This window comes from Macrobrachium rosenbergii, chromosome 22 (assembly GCF_040412425.1).
Source record: "Macrobrachium rosenbergii isolate ZJJX-2024 chromosome 22, ASM4041242v1, whole genome shotgun sequence".
In the NCBI taxonomy this organism is placed as follows: Eukaryota; Metazoa; Arthropoda; class Malacostraca; order Decapoda; family Palaemonidae; genus Macrobrachium; species Macrobrachium rosenbergii.
Genome location: NC_089762.1, coordinates 41,893,391 through 41,908,168, shown reverse-complemented (window position 1 = coordinate 41,908,168; position 14,778 = coordinate 41,893,391). Strand labels below are relative to the sequence as shown.

The 14,778-nt window shown below is 34.1% G+C and overlaps 1 protein-coding gene across 14 annotated transcripts in view; it reads right to left on the bottom strand.

Moving 5' to 3' along the window:
• Positions 1-14,778, bottom strand: part of LOC136850794 (tyrosine-protein kinase CSK-like) — a 280,335-nt gene that overhangs the window by 7,067 nt on the left and 258,490 nt on the right. For 8 of the 14 annotated variants that reach the window (XM_067124804.1, XM_067124807.1, XM_067124806.1 and 5 more), the window contains 5 exons: positions 10,118-10,198; positions 1,849-2,066; positions 1,293-1,425; positions 941-1,027; positions 639-776 (listed from right to left, as the gene is read on the bottom strand). In XM_067124804.1, coding sequence (XP_066980905.1) covers positions 639-776; positions 941-1,027; positions 1,293-1,425; positions 1,849-2,066; positions 10,118-10,138 — 597 coding nt within the window. In that variant the 5' untranslated portion in view covers positions 10,139-10,198. Of the gene's footprint in view, positions 1-638; positions 777-940; positions 1,028-1,292; positions 1,426-1,848; positions 2,067-4,274; positions 4,517-5,847; positions 5,913-10,117; positions 10,199-14,778 lie in introns of all 14 variants that reach the window. The other 6 variants (XM_067124796.1, XM_067124798.1, XM_067124799.1 and 3 more) reach the window with 2 other exon arrangements.

Sequence of the window (14,778 nt, the reverse complement as noted above, 5' to 3'; positions counted from 1 at the left end):
ATAATGCCTTTACACAGAGAGCAAAACACTCTTTTTGACATATGAAAAGTAGTGTTCAACATAACACGATTTTTCCAGGAACCTGAGTTACTATCATTACCTAAACAGTACAGTACTTTTAACATAATGAACCTTATGTAGCTATTACTTTAATAGCTCTCTAAACGAGTCTTTATCATCAATGGAAGACAATACTCTGTACAGGATTCCAATCAGAACACGAAATTGTACTCATGTCACCTAAATACTCAAGTCAGTCACTTAAGAGTAACAGTTATGAGAGCAATATAGAACAGAATATTGAATTTTGGCCAAAGGCCAACCACTGGGACATATGAGGCCATTCAGCACTGAAAAGGAAATTGATAATAGAAAGGTTTTAAAGGTGTAACAGGAGGAAAACATTGCAGTTACACAATGAAGCAAGTGTTAAGAGAGGGTGGATAGCAAGATGGAAGTAAGAGAATAAGAACAGAGGCACAGTAATAAGAATGGAAGGGGCTGCAGCTAGGGGCCGAAGGGACACTGCAAAGAACCTCAAGTAATGCCTACAGTGTACTGCATAAGTGCACTAAGAGATGAGTCCATTTACAGTCCTGTAAGTACATAACACATTATTCTGAAGTACAACTACTTACCCTTAGGTCATGCCTGTTTATGGACCACCCTGCTGCTTTAAATGCTTTCACAGGATCTACGGAGTACTGTCGTTTGCCTTGCTTAGGCACTGACCTCTTCAGCTGTGTACATAAGCCATCAGCGTCTTGCTCATAGTGCTGGAGAAAAAAGTGGAAGTTCAAAGTTGAATTGAAATTACTAACCGAAACTATGCTTCATAAACTTCATTAACTGAAATTGATATGTTATGGAAGAGGACTGAAATGCATTTAATATGAATATATACATAACTGGACACTGCACAATTTTCAAAGAAACTTACCTCCACTAATTTTGTGAGGTGATCAAAAAATTCTTCTTCGTCTATAGTTAATTTGTTATCTTTATATATAACTCTATAATGTTCAACCTGAAAGGAGAAAATGGTTACTTTAGCTCATAACTATATACAATTACACGAACATACATTAGTTACTAAATTTATAAAATTAAAAGTGGAAAACTCATATTCCACGAGCATGCACAGAAAAATGATCCAAAACAATATACTGTATCAGCATTGCACGGCACAAACCTGTACACAGTCAGTGAAAGATACTAATTCGATATTTTACTCTAAAAAAATTACGGAAAGAGTAAGGAAAATCAAAATTTAAGAACAACCTCAAACTGACCTTATCTGAGAAGCAAACGCAAAGGGTATAGTCGCCAGGAAAGTTCGTGGATTCTCGCACCAAGAAGAGGCCGTCTTCATGGGGCGTTAACAAGCTCTCGGCTTCTTCGCGACTAATCTTGCCATGAAACCATCTGCAAGAAAGGAAGAAGATGAAATGGCACAGTTGGCGCGATGCAATTAGGGACATACACTATTCACATTGGTGGAAAAAGAAGTAAGGTTGTGTTTTTAAATGATTAAAGGAGAGATTAATCATTGTGACAAGGAAATCGAGTAAATACTATATTTAAATAAGATATTAGGCTAGAACTGTTTGTTCACTTGTGTTAAATGAAGAAAATTAATATTAAAACATATCTCACAAGTACTGACTGCATGGCTAAGAAAATGTTGGTTGCAAAATTACAACAATTACTTAGCTATAAGAGCATCTAAAAATGACCTGTGGAAAAGAAAGGTTTACATACAATGGAAGAGTAAACCTCCAGACGAAATGTAAAAACCTCAAGATAAATAAATAAATAAGTAACCAAATAAATAAATAAATAACTTACGCCATGGTATTGAGCTTGACCTCCTTGCGGCTCTCGGTGACGTACGAGGTGGGAATCATCCCCTCCATGCCGTCGCGATTTCTGGCCTTGACCCAGTTGGGGTCGTTGGTGGAGCGAACGATGGTCAGTTGTTCCATCTTGGCGAAGGGCAGATCCTCTGGGGACGTCCCCGCAAAAGCATAACGTGCCACAACCTCCGTATCAGGGGCCCAAGCACCCTGCAAAGTCATAGGGCGGTGGTTAAGGGCAGTCGGACATGGCGTGACGTCATTGGTCCATGGATTAAGAGGGGTAAGGTACTGCGTGACGTCAAGAGTCGAATGAAATGCAATGGAATTGGCTGGTGAAATGCCACAAACTTAAGCTTTTTCTCTAAATAATATTATTAAAGTAAATTTCGTCTTAAATTCACATTCCATACAATGATTGGATAGATACTGCAATGTATTGATATAAAAAATCAAAATATTCTAATATTCTATGAATATACACAGTAGGCGACTAGTTTAGCTTGCAAATACTATGCTATGCATAAAAAATTCTCTCATTCGCTTGCTTATCATCTAAATAAAAATTATGAGTCCTAGAAAGGTTATAAACATCGAAAAGGTTCTGAAATACCTTTGGAAGCCTTTTTTCAGTGTTAAGACATTTTTCAGCCTCTGTATATACATATATTAGCCTATATATACAAAATTCTCAAGCAGCAACTACTAAACTGCTCTTGATATACGAAAGAGAACAAACATTACCACTTGCTAAGCTATTATCTTCATAATGCCTTATCATAATTAGGTCAGTCTATATAAGGAAGCAAAGCTTTATTCTGCATTGCAAGCGTACAAACATTACTCGATTTTATTGCCTGATAAACACGATCAACTGTAGATCTTCTTCTGTCAAGTCGCTATCTTGAACTTGGGGCTCTATACCATTCGATATAGTTTTCTGACAAAATCATTATTTATATGAATGCAAAATTTACACACACATACTACCCTCTTTACCCCATATCGAATACAAGGTTCCTAAACAATGATATATCTCTCAAAGTATGAATTATTTGTAGGTATATATAATAAGTATGAATTATTTATATATAGTATATATATAATATATATATATATATATATATATATATATATATATATATATATATATATATATATATATATATATATATATATATATATATATATATATCCTTTACGACCAACTGCAATTGACTAAACATTAGTTTTCATTTCACGGTGAAGGTCTACATTGGCTTTTAAAGGAACAAGCTATAACATATTGCCCACATCATGGGTTCCACACTGGGTCCCTCTGCTGTGAGGTGAGCGTCCTAGCCATCAAAGTGTATGTATGCATGCATATATATATATATATATATATATATATATATATATATATATATATATATATACACACACATATATATACACGCACACACAATGTGAGTATGAACAAAGGCACAGTTCCTTCTTGACTAATCACTTTTCTAACCTTCTTCCGATACTCTTTTAATGAACAGGAACATAAAATTGCTAACTAGGAGGTGAATGTCGGCGCTGAACAACTGTGCTTCCTAGATGGATGAGAATTTCTTTCAGTTTGTATATGCACAGACCTGTCGAATTCCTCTACATTTTACTGCACCTAAAATAAACCCATCATCACCGTGGTAACAGTAAAAAGTATACCTGCTTTATAGGCTAAATCATACAAATCTCACTGGTCAAATTCAACATACCAATGTGGACATTAAATAGTAAGTGTCCGGAAATTATGAATAATATATATTTCTATACGTATAGTAATCATTTTAGGCATAAAATACCGTACATTTCAACCAAGTACCTGGAATAGAGCAACTATATATATATATATATATATATATATATATATATATATATATATATATATATATATATATATATATATATATATATATATACATATACATATATACATACATATACAATGCATATATATATGTATATATATATATATATATATATATATATATATATATATATATATATATATATATATATATAAAACTGGACAATTCTTATAATACCACGCCCATTGTGCAATGGGATAAACTATCTATCTCATGTTTGCCCAAAAACATAGAAGCATTATACGTCTCTTCAAGTATCATCTACGGGTAAAAGTGAGCGAGTAAAAAAATAAAAAAATCTGCAAGCAAATAAGTTAAAAATTAATACTGACCTGGCAGTAAGCTAAACTAAACAGACCCCAGTGCTTGGGTCATACAGGGTCACATCAGCATTACATAATTTTGTATGTATGTAACAAACTAAAAATCAAGCATACACTCTTTTCAAGCCTTCGAAAAGCATGGAATGTAACTCTTATTAAAAGTATGTATATATTTCAAGCCAGAAAATCAAGCATACACTTAAATATAACTCCTCCTTCTTGCTTGTTCCAATCCGCCTACGACAAGAAAGGGGAGTAGAAGCATGCAATTGCGAACTGATCCCTTTAGATGGTGTTATCAAAGTTGAGTAGCAGCAGCAGCAGCAGAATCTACGTGCAATTGCATCTGCTTCATCATCATCATCATCATTATAATAATCCATGCAAGACCAGAGGCTTCAATCATCATATCATATCCTCTTCAACATCTGCTCATGATCTGCCGTGATTTAAAAAAAAAGAAAGAAAACGGGGATACAAAAACAGAAAACGGGAATACAAACATGACACCTTGGGTTTCCAAAAGGGGACAGGGGATTGCGTCATCACAGAACAAACACAAATTTAATTTGAAAAAAATAAACAAAACAAAAAACAGGACCAGGGGATGTTCATGCTGGAAGTATAGACAGACAGGCATTACAGCGGATCTGAGGACAGAGAGCGTGACAGATCTAAGGACAAACAGACAAGGCATAACATTAGAGGCAGAAAACAGAGAGAAATAAAAAAATAGTACAAAACTGGATCTTGGATTCTCTTGAGAGACAAAAGATGCCATGAAACTGAGACTGTCTCAGATTACAAATAAGAATGGAATAGGTCTCTGTAAACAACGATATCCCAAATAATGGCTGTGACATCAAATAAACAATTAGCCATGAATACAATTAAATGAATAATCATGAAAATGAATAACCGTGTGACCACGGGAAAGGAAAATATAAAGTACTTGGGATACTAACAAATCAGAGAGCGCTGAAGAAAACAAATAACTGAACAGCTATGGACTTTATTACCTGGTGAGTAAGGAACTGAAAATTAAGATTACGAATGAGTAGGTCACCTGATGAAGTGATAAAGCAACAGAATAAAAGTGTGTAACTGTAAGAATGAATGGATGCATTGAAAACAAAGAATAGCAGATAAAAGTATATATCAATACATGAATATGAATGAAGAAAAAGCCAAGTGCAGCAATTTGAGTATTTGAATTCTAATGCAAGTTTTTTAAGTAAATGAATATGAAAATGCTCATACCAATGGAAACGAATAAAAGAAATGAAAACAAAATTGTAAACAAATACATTAATCGTTCATTTTTCTATATTATGAAGTTAATGAGGTTGGTACATATATGAATGAGGACCTTTTCGAATGCCCCAATTCCCCATTCACGGGCAATAAAAGCGGCGAGAGAGAGAGAGAGAGAGAGAGAGAGAGAGAGAGAGAGAGAGAGAGAGAGAGAGAGAGAGAGAGAGAGAGAGAGAGAGAGAGTATCACTGCTAATGTAATTTCAGCTGGAATTAGGGCATCGTAAATGCTTTAGTGACGTAATACAGAGAAAATTACAGGACCTTTCGAATGACATTACGAGATTGAAAAAAATTTTGGAAAAAAAAAAAAAAAAAAAAAAAATCTCTCGGTGAATCCAAGTCCAGTAAGGAAGGGAATCTTATCGTGAAAGTGACGAAGGTTAGAGGAAAAGAAACGTAAAAATAAAGTGATATTTTGCGGAATAAATAAATAAATAAATATAAAGTGACTCACTTTGCACCTGTTGGTGTTTACAAATCCTCAAGGTGTGTTCCCCAAGTGTCTGCTCAACAACAGAACTGAAGGAGAGGAGTGAAGCAAAAAATGGGAGGCTGTGAAACCTGTTTCATTTCGTTTCTGTTTCGTTTCATTCTCTTACTACAACAACAACAACAACAACACCAACACCAACAACAACGAAAAAAAAGCAACAGCAGCAGTCACGATTATATTATAATAACATTCCCACCTCACCTTTTTTTTTAATCTGGGTTTTAAGGAAAGGTTTTTACATTTTTTTTAAATAGAGATTTGGGGGGAGTCTGTCCTTCATAATCTACCTTTATGTATGTGAAAGGTATGACGAGGGAATAAAAACATCAAATAAAACAGGACTGCTGGGAACAAAGGTATATATCTTAATTAAGGGGACAGGATATATATATATATATATATATATATATATATATATATATATATATATATATATATATATATATATATATATATATATATATATATATATATATCACAATGATGTACTGTAATTTTCATTACAAAAATAAGACCACAAATTTACGAGAAACCGCGAATGTAAATTCAAAGCTTTAATTCTTTGGAATTGCTTTTATAATACTTTCCATTATTCAAATCTTTTTAATAAAAGTATGAAGTCTCAGCTTTGCGAGTAGCACCAGATAAAAGATGGTTTTCAAAAATATATTTTCTTTAATAATATACTTAAAGAAGCCTTTACTAATTCATTATAATGCTTAAGCGATTCCTTGAAGAATCTCTTTTATATTCATGATGATGCGTTTCCTGGTTTATAATCAGTCATTCTTTGTGAATTGTTTCTCACAAACAATAAGTTCTATGAAAAAATCAGCTAGTGTATCGTCAGCTCTATCGAACAGAATGCTTGATACTGCGAATAAAAAATAAACATTCAATAAAACTGATTACATAACATAAATTCGTCTTTAAAGTAACATGATTTTAATGATGACAAGACGAGTTGCAAATAATTTTCTTTCACATGTGCACCTAATAAACTGGAAGTTAACAAGAGTCAATATATAAAACTAACCCTTGCATCTTGGAGACATGTCGCCAAGGTGCATTGAGAAATAAGTTCGTAAAAGTTCCACTGAAGAAAAATGTATTCAACGAAATGATAGAGATTAAAAGTATAAATCAGGTACATCTCCCATTTTCATTTGTTGTATGTGTTTGTCAATAATGAAAAGTAGTTGCAATGCTTAGGAATTTGAATTTCAGTATAGAAAAAAAACTATATCAGAAGCCAAAAATGGTAGTTTTCATACAGAAAAAACTATAAATATATATTTCCTGAAAAACTAAAACATGCAAACCTAGAATACAATAGGATATAAAAACACAGTGACCATAAATAAAAAAATTAAAGCTGATTTATTACAAAAAACATATACCGTAATAAAATTTTCATGAAAAAATAAAATCAAGACAATAAGAAATTAGTATGAAAAGAAGATAACTAAAAAACTAAAATTAGTCATTGGAATAAGGTTAAAAGATAATTTCTACGTAAAAGAAAATGATAAAATTTCCGAGAATCATTGTATACGAGTGGGCATAATACTTATACATTATTTTTACTATATCTAGACAAATGCTTACTTATTACAGTACATCACTCAGCCATTATGCAAGTTATTACTTATTACTGGAGTCATAAATGACATAAGACTATAAATAACACTAACATTACAAAACTATACATTTTAAAACACACACAAAGAAATAAGGATACAAAAAACCTGTTTGTTTTAACAAATAAACACACACATTTTCCTGGGAAATGTCAAACATACACACAACTGACTGACAGATGACACAATCGTGAACATGGAAAGGTCCGGTTTATGTCCCGATGACTTAATAAGACTATTTTGATTGACAGCCAATCAAGTATTCATCTATTACCGTGTGTGGTCGTAAGTCGATGAAACACACTTTCTCTACTGACTATCATCCTCCGTTTTAGCTGCAGAAAATCAGTAAAACCATGCTCGAGTTACACACACACGAAAACTAAACTCAAAGTTCAAACGAAAATCAGAAATGAACACTAAACAAAACAAAAAAACAAAAAAAAAAAAAAAAAAAAAATAATAATAACAAAACCAAATGCACGGCAAACATAGTAACAGTCGGGTGACTGTGTTCCCTATAACTCATAAGAATATCCTTACATGCATACATACATACACTCAAACACACACACACATACATATGTATGTATGTATATATATTACAACAGCTTTTTTAATGCTTACTATACAGTAGACGCTACAGTCACCATATCTAACTTATCTTCACCAACCTCAAACTGAAACGCATTCTAATGTAAAGTGAAAAGGACGAGAAAAAATACGACATTCGGTCATTTTAAAGAAAGGCTTTGATTAGGGAGGTTTAATTTCTCAAAGGAACCAACTATGTTCGCCGGTTACATTAACGAGATCTTTGTCTGAACAAAGGAACGCTTCTCTTGTGTCAATGGAAATTCAGGCTTAAAATTCAGGGACGATCAAGTTAAATCTGATAAAAAAAAAATAGACGAATATCCTCTCTGTTTATACTGCCAGGTCCCCAATTTGAAAAATGAAGAGAAAGGACTATTCATTAAGTCTTGTTTTACACTGAGACCTCCGGCCGAACATGTGACATCGTGCGGTAATGGGGATGGAATGAAAATAAAATTGAGCCAAAAGCACGAAAGAAACAGGAAAATTGGACTAAATGAACGACAGAGAAATTATGCCTGGATTCACTAATCACAAAACCTTGAAAAGCTGGTCAGAAGCTTCATTATCAGCTTATTATGACAAGCTTTTAGGACAGTTCTATTCACAACTGTCTTTCACACTGTACAGCCTCACTTCCTGTATATTAAGGGTACTTCTTTTTAATGCTTCATCCAATCACTAAACCCACTTTTCTCGTCTTTATATACCTACATACCTTTGCTCCTAAAGCTACTGAATGCAAGACTAATATTAATAGTTTTTCTCTCGTTCTCCCTACAGGACACGACCACATATGCTTATAAACCTTCTAGCCTTTCTCTACCTATATTCAAAACTACTGTGAATTGCTCCATTCCACAATCTTTCAGTTTTCTTTTGTATCTTTTTAGCTCTCATTCTCTTTTCAGTTTCCAAAGAATTTTGTTTAATTCCTATCCAACACTCATACTCTCTCTCTCTCTCTCTCTCTCTCTCTCTCTCTCTCTCTCTCTCTCTCTCTCTCTCTCTCCATCAACCCGGGAGTACAGAGAAGAACTAATCCTTTCGATCCCAGCCAAGATGCTTCCTACTTTTATCAATTTTCATCCCCCTAGTTTCTTCTCACTTAGCAATTTGACTGTGGTCTCGTCACACTAACCTATAATAATAATAATAATAATAATAATAATAATAATAATAATAATAATAATAATAATAATAATAATAATAATAATAATGGAGAAACAAATCCACAGTTATGTGTACGTACATATATTTGAAGATATATCTGTACACACAGCTTTCGGGAATCTGTTTGATTCCCCTTTAAATATATGTACATATACATAACTGCGAATTTGTTTTTCCATTTCAAGACTCATGCTACTATGAGTATTTTTAATAATAATAATAATAATAATAATAATAATAATAATATGAATAAACAATACTGCACACATCTCCAACAGGTGATGGTCATAACTAAAAATTCGGAAGATTATCTATGCCTCACAGAACATCTCTATTACGTGTAATGTTTATCCCCACCTGAATGAAACGTGTCTGAGACTTTCCACTTAAAGCTCTATGACACACAACTCTCATTAAACACTTGAGTTCCGCACTGTCTTCTTTAATAGTGCCATAATGATCCCTCTTACTAAACACTTCCTTCAGGTAAACGTTAACATGTTCAGATATTGTTATCTCTTATCTGAGGGAGATTTTACCTCTTATCAAATAAAAAAAATGACATCTGTGACCTTCGACACATCGCTGTGCCAAGATATGTCTTGAAATAAACTATCATCTGCCTGCATTATTCATGTCTGAAAATAGTCCTTTATTCATCCAAAAAAAATTCCTTCAAACAATAAATAAATAAATAAATAAATAAACAAATAAATATATAAATAAACTAATTAATTAGTTAAAACAATACCAACAACAAAGGCAAAAATCAACATCAGTAAAAATAAAAGAGCTTGGGGTTGGTCGCCCAAGAAACTCACCCTGATCGTGGTGTGGCTCATGTTGGTGTCGTGGACGCCTATAGTGACGACGCGCTTTCCTCCGACTCCTCCATCACAAATCTGAAAAATAAATAAAAAAAATATCACTACTGTATTTTTCAGAGAACTGTAAGTAGTAGTAGTAGAAGTAGCAGTAGTAGTAGTAGTAGTAGTAGTAGTAGTAGTAGTAGTACCATCCGTTTCCACAAATCTTTGCCTGAGTGTGAGAGCTAAAGACTGCTGGGTGAAGGTCATTCATTTGGAAGAGTGGCAATACCAACCATCCAATACTATTTTTCAAAGTACTAAGAGTAGTAGTAGTAGTCTGTAGTAGTAGCTATTCATTTCCTTACATCTTTGCCTAAGCATGAGGGCAAATGACCGCTGGGTGATGGTCGTTCATTTGGAAGAGTGACAATAAGAACCATTCTATCCTGTTTTTCAAAGTACTAGGAGTAATAGTAGTTTGTAGTAGTACAGTAGTGGTAGTTAGTAATTGTAACTATCCGTTTCCTTTCATCTTTGCCTGAGCATGAGCACCAAAAACTGCGAGGTGAAGGTCGTTCATTTAGAAGAGAGACAGTACTGACCAGTCGATACTGTTTTTCAAAGTAGTATTAGTAGTCGTAACTAACCATTTCTTTATGTCTTTGCCTATGCATGAGCGCAAAAGACCGCTGGGTGATAGTCGTTCATTTTGAAGAGTGACTATACTAACCATTCGATATTGCTGAACAGCCAAGCTGGAGCCATTCACTAATTCAGTGCTGATAATGGCAATGACAATGGTTATAAAGCTACACTATTATGATTATTATTATTATTCAGAGGATAAACCCTATTCATATGGAAATACAGAATGAGAGATCCGTTATCAGAAAAGAAAACAAAATGGATGAATCAATCATTAAACAGATAAAAATATTTATAAACTATCAAAATACAAGGTGAATTGTTTTAGGGTAGTAACTCATTGCTTTCGAAGAAGAAGAAGAAGGAGAGAGAGAGAGAGAGAGAGAGAGAGAGAGAGAGAGAGAGAGAGAGAGAGAGAGAGAGAGAGAGAGAGAGATTCTAGGACACCACTCCAAGTCAAGATACAATTAACTTTTAACTTTTAACTGAAGAGAAACCACTGCATCTTCACAGAGGGACACAAATGCTTTGAAAAGAGAACCTAGGGACAATATCCACTCAAAGTAACCCACACACACACTCCAATTATCTACTATGGTTTTTGTTAATTACCTTCCCAGTCAGTAACTTATTTCCCTGGTAATGAGTTTCACGTTATGCAGAGCTAGGTTACGCTGACGAGTTACAAGACATTATTTGGCCTAATTAACTATAACTATCAATCGGATGACAAATAAATTAAATAAATTAACTATCAATCAGATGACAAATAAATCAAATAAATTAAAATGGTTCAAGTCCACATGAATTAAATACAAGATATTGTCTGATTTCTTCAGTACAGTAGTTGGCTAGTAATGGCTGGCATCATGCAAGGGGAGATTTTCATCCGCTTGAGGTTTGGTCGGTGGTTGGTTTAGATTGAAATGGCTCATACCAGTCAGGTCCTCGAGGCGTCAATAACCTAGATGTTGTAGCGCTAGTTTTAGTAACCATAAATCAGTCACTCACCCTAAAGAACGAGACCTGTGTGGACTTCTGGACCTTGACCAACCAACGAAGATAAAGTCTGAGATTATAAGTGCACATGAAGCACGAGCAACTTCAGTCGATGGGTTATGATTCAGAGTAGGTTGATGTACAAAGCATCAAACCTCAGCTCAAGGACTGTGGTTAATTGAAGGACAAAAGTCTCCATTTTTAATGGATGCGACGGCAGATTTCGAATCGTGCCTTCCTTGCTTTCGTGATTTCGAACCGTGCCTTCCTTGCTTTCGTGATTTCGAATTGTGATTTCCTTGCTTTCGTGATTTCGAATTGTTCCTTCCTTGCTTTCGTGAATGTATAATATTTCATAGTGTCTGTATCCTAACCAGGCGCTGAGTTTGGTGCCATCAAGAAACTTTTGCAAATATTCTATTTTTTTAATAAATTCTGCAGCATTCCCTTATCTGGCTGTTGACCACATTGGTGAGCAATTGATAATAAGCGACAGGTGAAATCTTATCCAAATATTAAGTGTTCAAATCTGCTTCTTTTAAAAAAATAATATATATATATATATATATATATATATATATATATATATATATATATATATTATAAAAAAATAATATAAAAAATATATAAGTGCTTGCTGCATCAAAGACAGATAACACTAAACTATCTTGTTTATCTGGAAACCTGCCCCTAGTTTCCTCGAAAATCTAACACGAATGACAAGCCAGAACCATCACTGAAGAGAGTATACACGAACCTCAATGTTATCTATCTTTTATCACGAAGACGGAAAAAAACACGGATATGAACTTGGGGCTGTTTCAGATAGAAAACAATTGGATATTTGATGTCCCCGACTTGACAGGAAGTTGTGAAACGAATTCCTTATGAACAGACTTACTCTCTTTTGCACGAGTTCCCTGAATATTATGAAAAGTTAATTTTTATCGAAAGCCGGTGCGGAGTCGAGATAAGAAGAGAGAGAGAGAGAGAGAGAGAGAGAGAGAGAGAGAGAGAGAGAGAGAGAGAGAGAGAGAGAGAGAGAGAGAGAGAGAGAGAGAAACAGTAGATAAGAATTCCCACTAATAAGAAGAACATTTCGATGTATTCGACTAAACAGTTATATGGTAGTGGTCTCAATTTTATTCTGACAGATTTTCAACAGTAAACTGATGATGGAATTACTATGGGATTGTTACTATTATCATAATCCCAATATAATTATTGTTGTTTATGATAGTGCTCTTCTTAGTAAAAATTGGACTGTTCTTCCCTGAAATTACGCACAGACTCTCCTGTGCTTTTATACGGTGATTATTTTGATACAGAAAAACATTAACAGTAACATCTGCACCAAGGAATCCCTAGAATCTAAATATGATTTCTTCTCAACTTCTTGAAGATACGTGGAAAACCCGAAACAACATCCACTGTTGTTTCAAGGTTTCGACGAATCTTTTATGTGCTGAGAAGTAATTAACCATAGATATTATATATGGAATCCTTGTATAGACTACCTGTTGCTGTAAGGTTTTTATTTATTTTATAATCACCGTAGAAAAGCACAGGAAAATAATTATGCGTTTTCAAGGGTGAATAGTTCACTTGTGTACTAATATAGCGCAATCGAAAACTGAGTCATATCGAAGCCTGTTTCCACACCCCCTCCCACCAACAGTCGTGTTCTCATAACCCTATTCCCCCCTCCCCCAAGCCCCGCCTTCCTACTTCTTTCGTCTGTCAGATACGATGACATTAAAAACGCCTTGAGTGATGAAGCCACACACAGAGAGAGAGAGAGAGAGAGAGAGAGAGAGAGAGAGAGAGAGAGAGAGAGAGAGAGAGAGAGAGAGACTACCTTATCTCTTTATTTCACCTGGGGAGAAATCGAACCAATTCAGTGCGTGCGGCTTGGGGGTAGGAATCGGATGGAGCTCAGGGGAGAAAAAGCGGCTACAAATATGAGTGTGAATGTTACGTACATTAAATATTGAGAGAAAGGGGCAAGAGCGTTTGGTAAAATTATACATATTTATATGAAAAGTTTACGTATAAATCAAAACGTATTAAAAACATGCATACATAATTAATATTAATATGTATGTGTATTAGGGACAAAACTGAACAGCAAAAATAAATATATAAACGAAAAACAACACTGATTACATTACAAAGATCAAAAGGACGACATCAATTATGCAAAATTAACATAAAGGGATAATGTAATATAAATAATTAATGATTACATAAAAAAGGAACATCATATTCCCCCCCCCCCGTCCCCATACAATTATCAGTCATAATGAGATCGCCTCTGAATAAAACAACAGGGGACGGAGGCCCCCCTTGTGAAAAAAGCCCCATTACCGGATTTATTATAATCATTATTATTATTATGATCGTTATATCCGATGCAGCTAATGTTGATGCTATTACGGGGCGCACAGCAGCAGCAGCGGGGCAGCATCACAGCAGCAGTAATAGCAGCAGCAGCAGCGCTGCTTTGTCACAGCGCAAAACCAAAGAGGATTATAAGTGCATGCGTCCTCTCACAAAATGGGGATTCGATACAAAGCGCCGATACCCGTGACCGTATGTTAATGTAATACTCTTAGGGCATGTAATATACATTACATTAAGCATGCATAAGTCATTATATGAATATAAATATATATACGGTATGTATGTGTGTGTACGTATATAATATATGTGTGTATATATATATATATATATATATATATATATATATATATATATATATATATATATATATATATATATATATATATTTATACATACACATATATATATGCATATGTTTGATCTATGCTCAAACATCAGGCAAGAAAGGCACTTAATACCGAATTCGCTTTATACTGGCAATAATTTATACCCAAAAAGAAGACATATAGAAATGGGCATATCTACTTTAAGAGATTCGAGCTAATGTCAGTATAACACACACACACACACACACACACATACATATATATATATATATATATATATATATATATATATATATATAT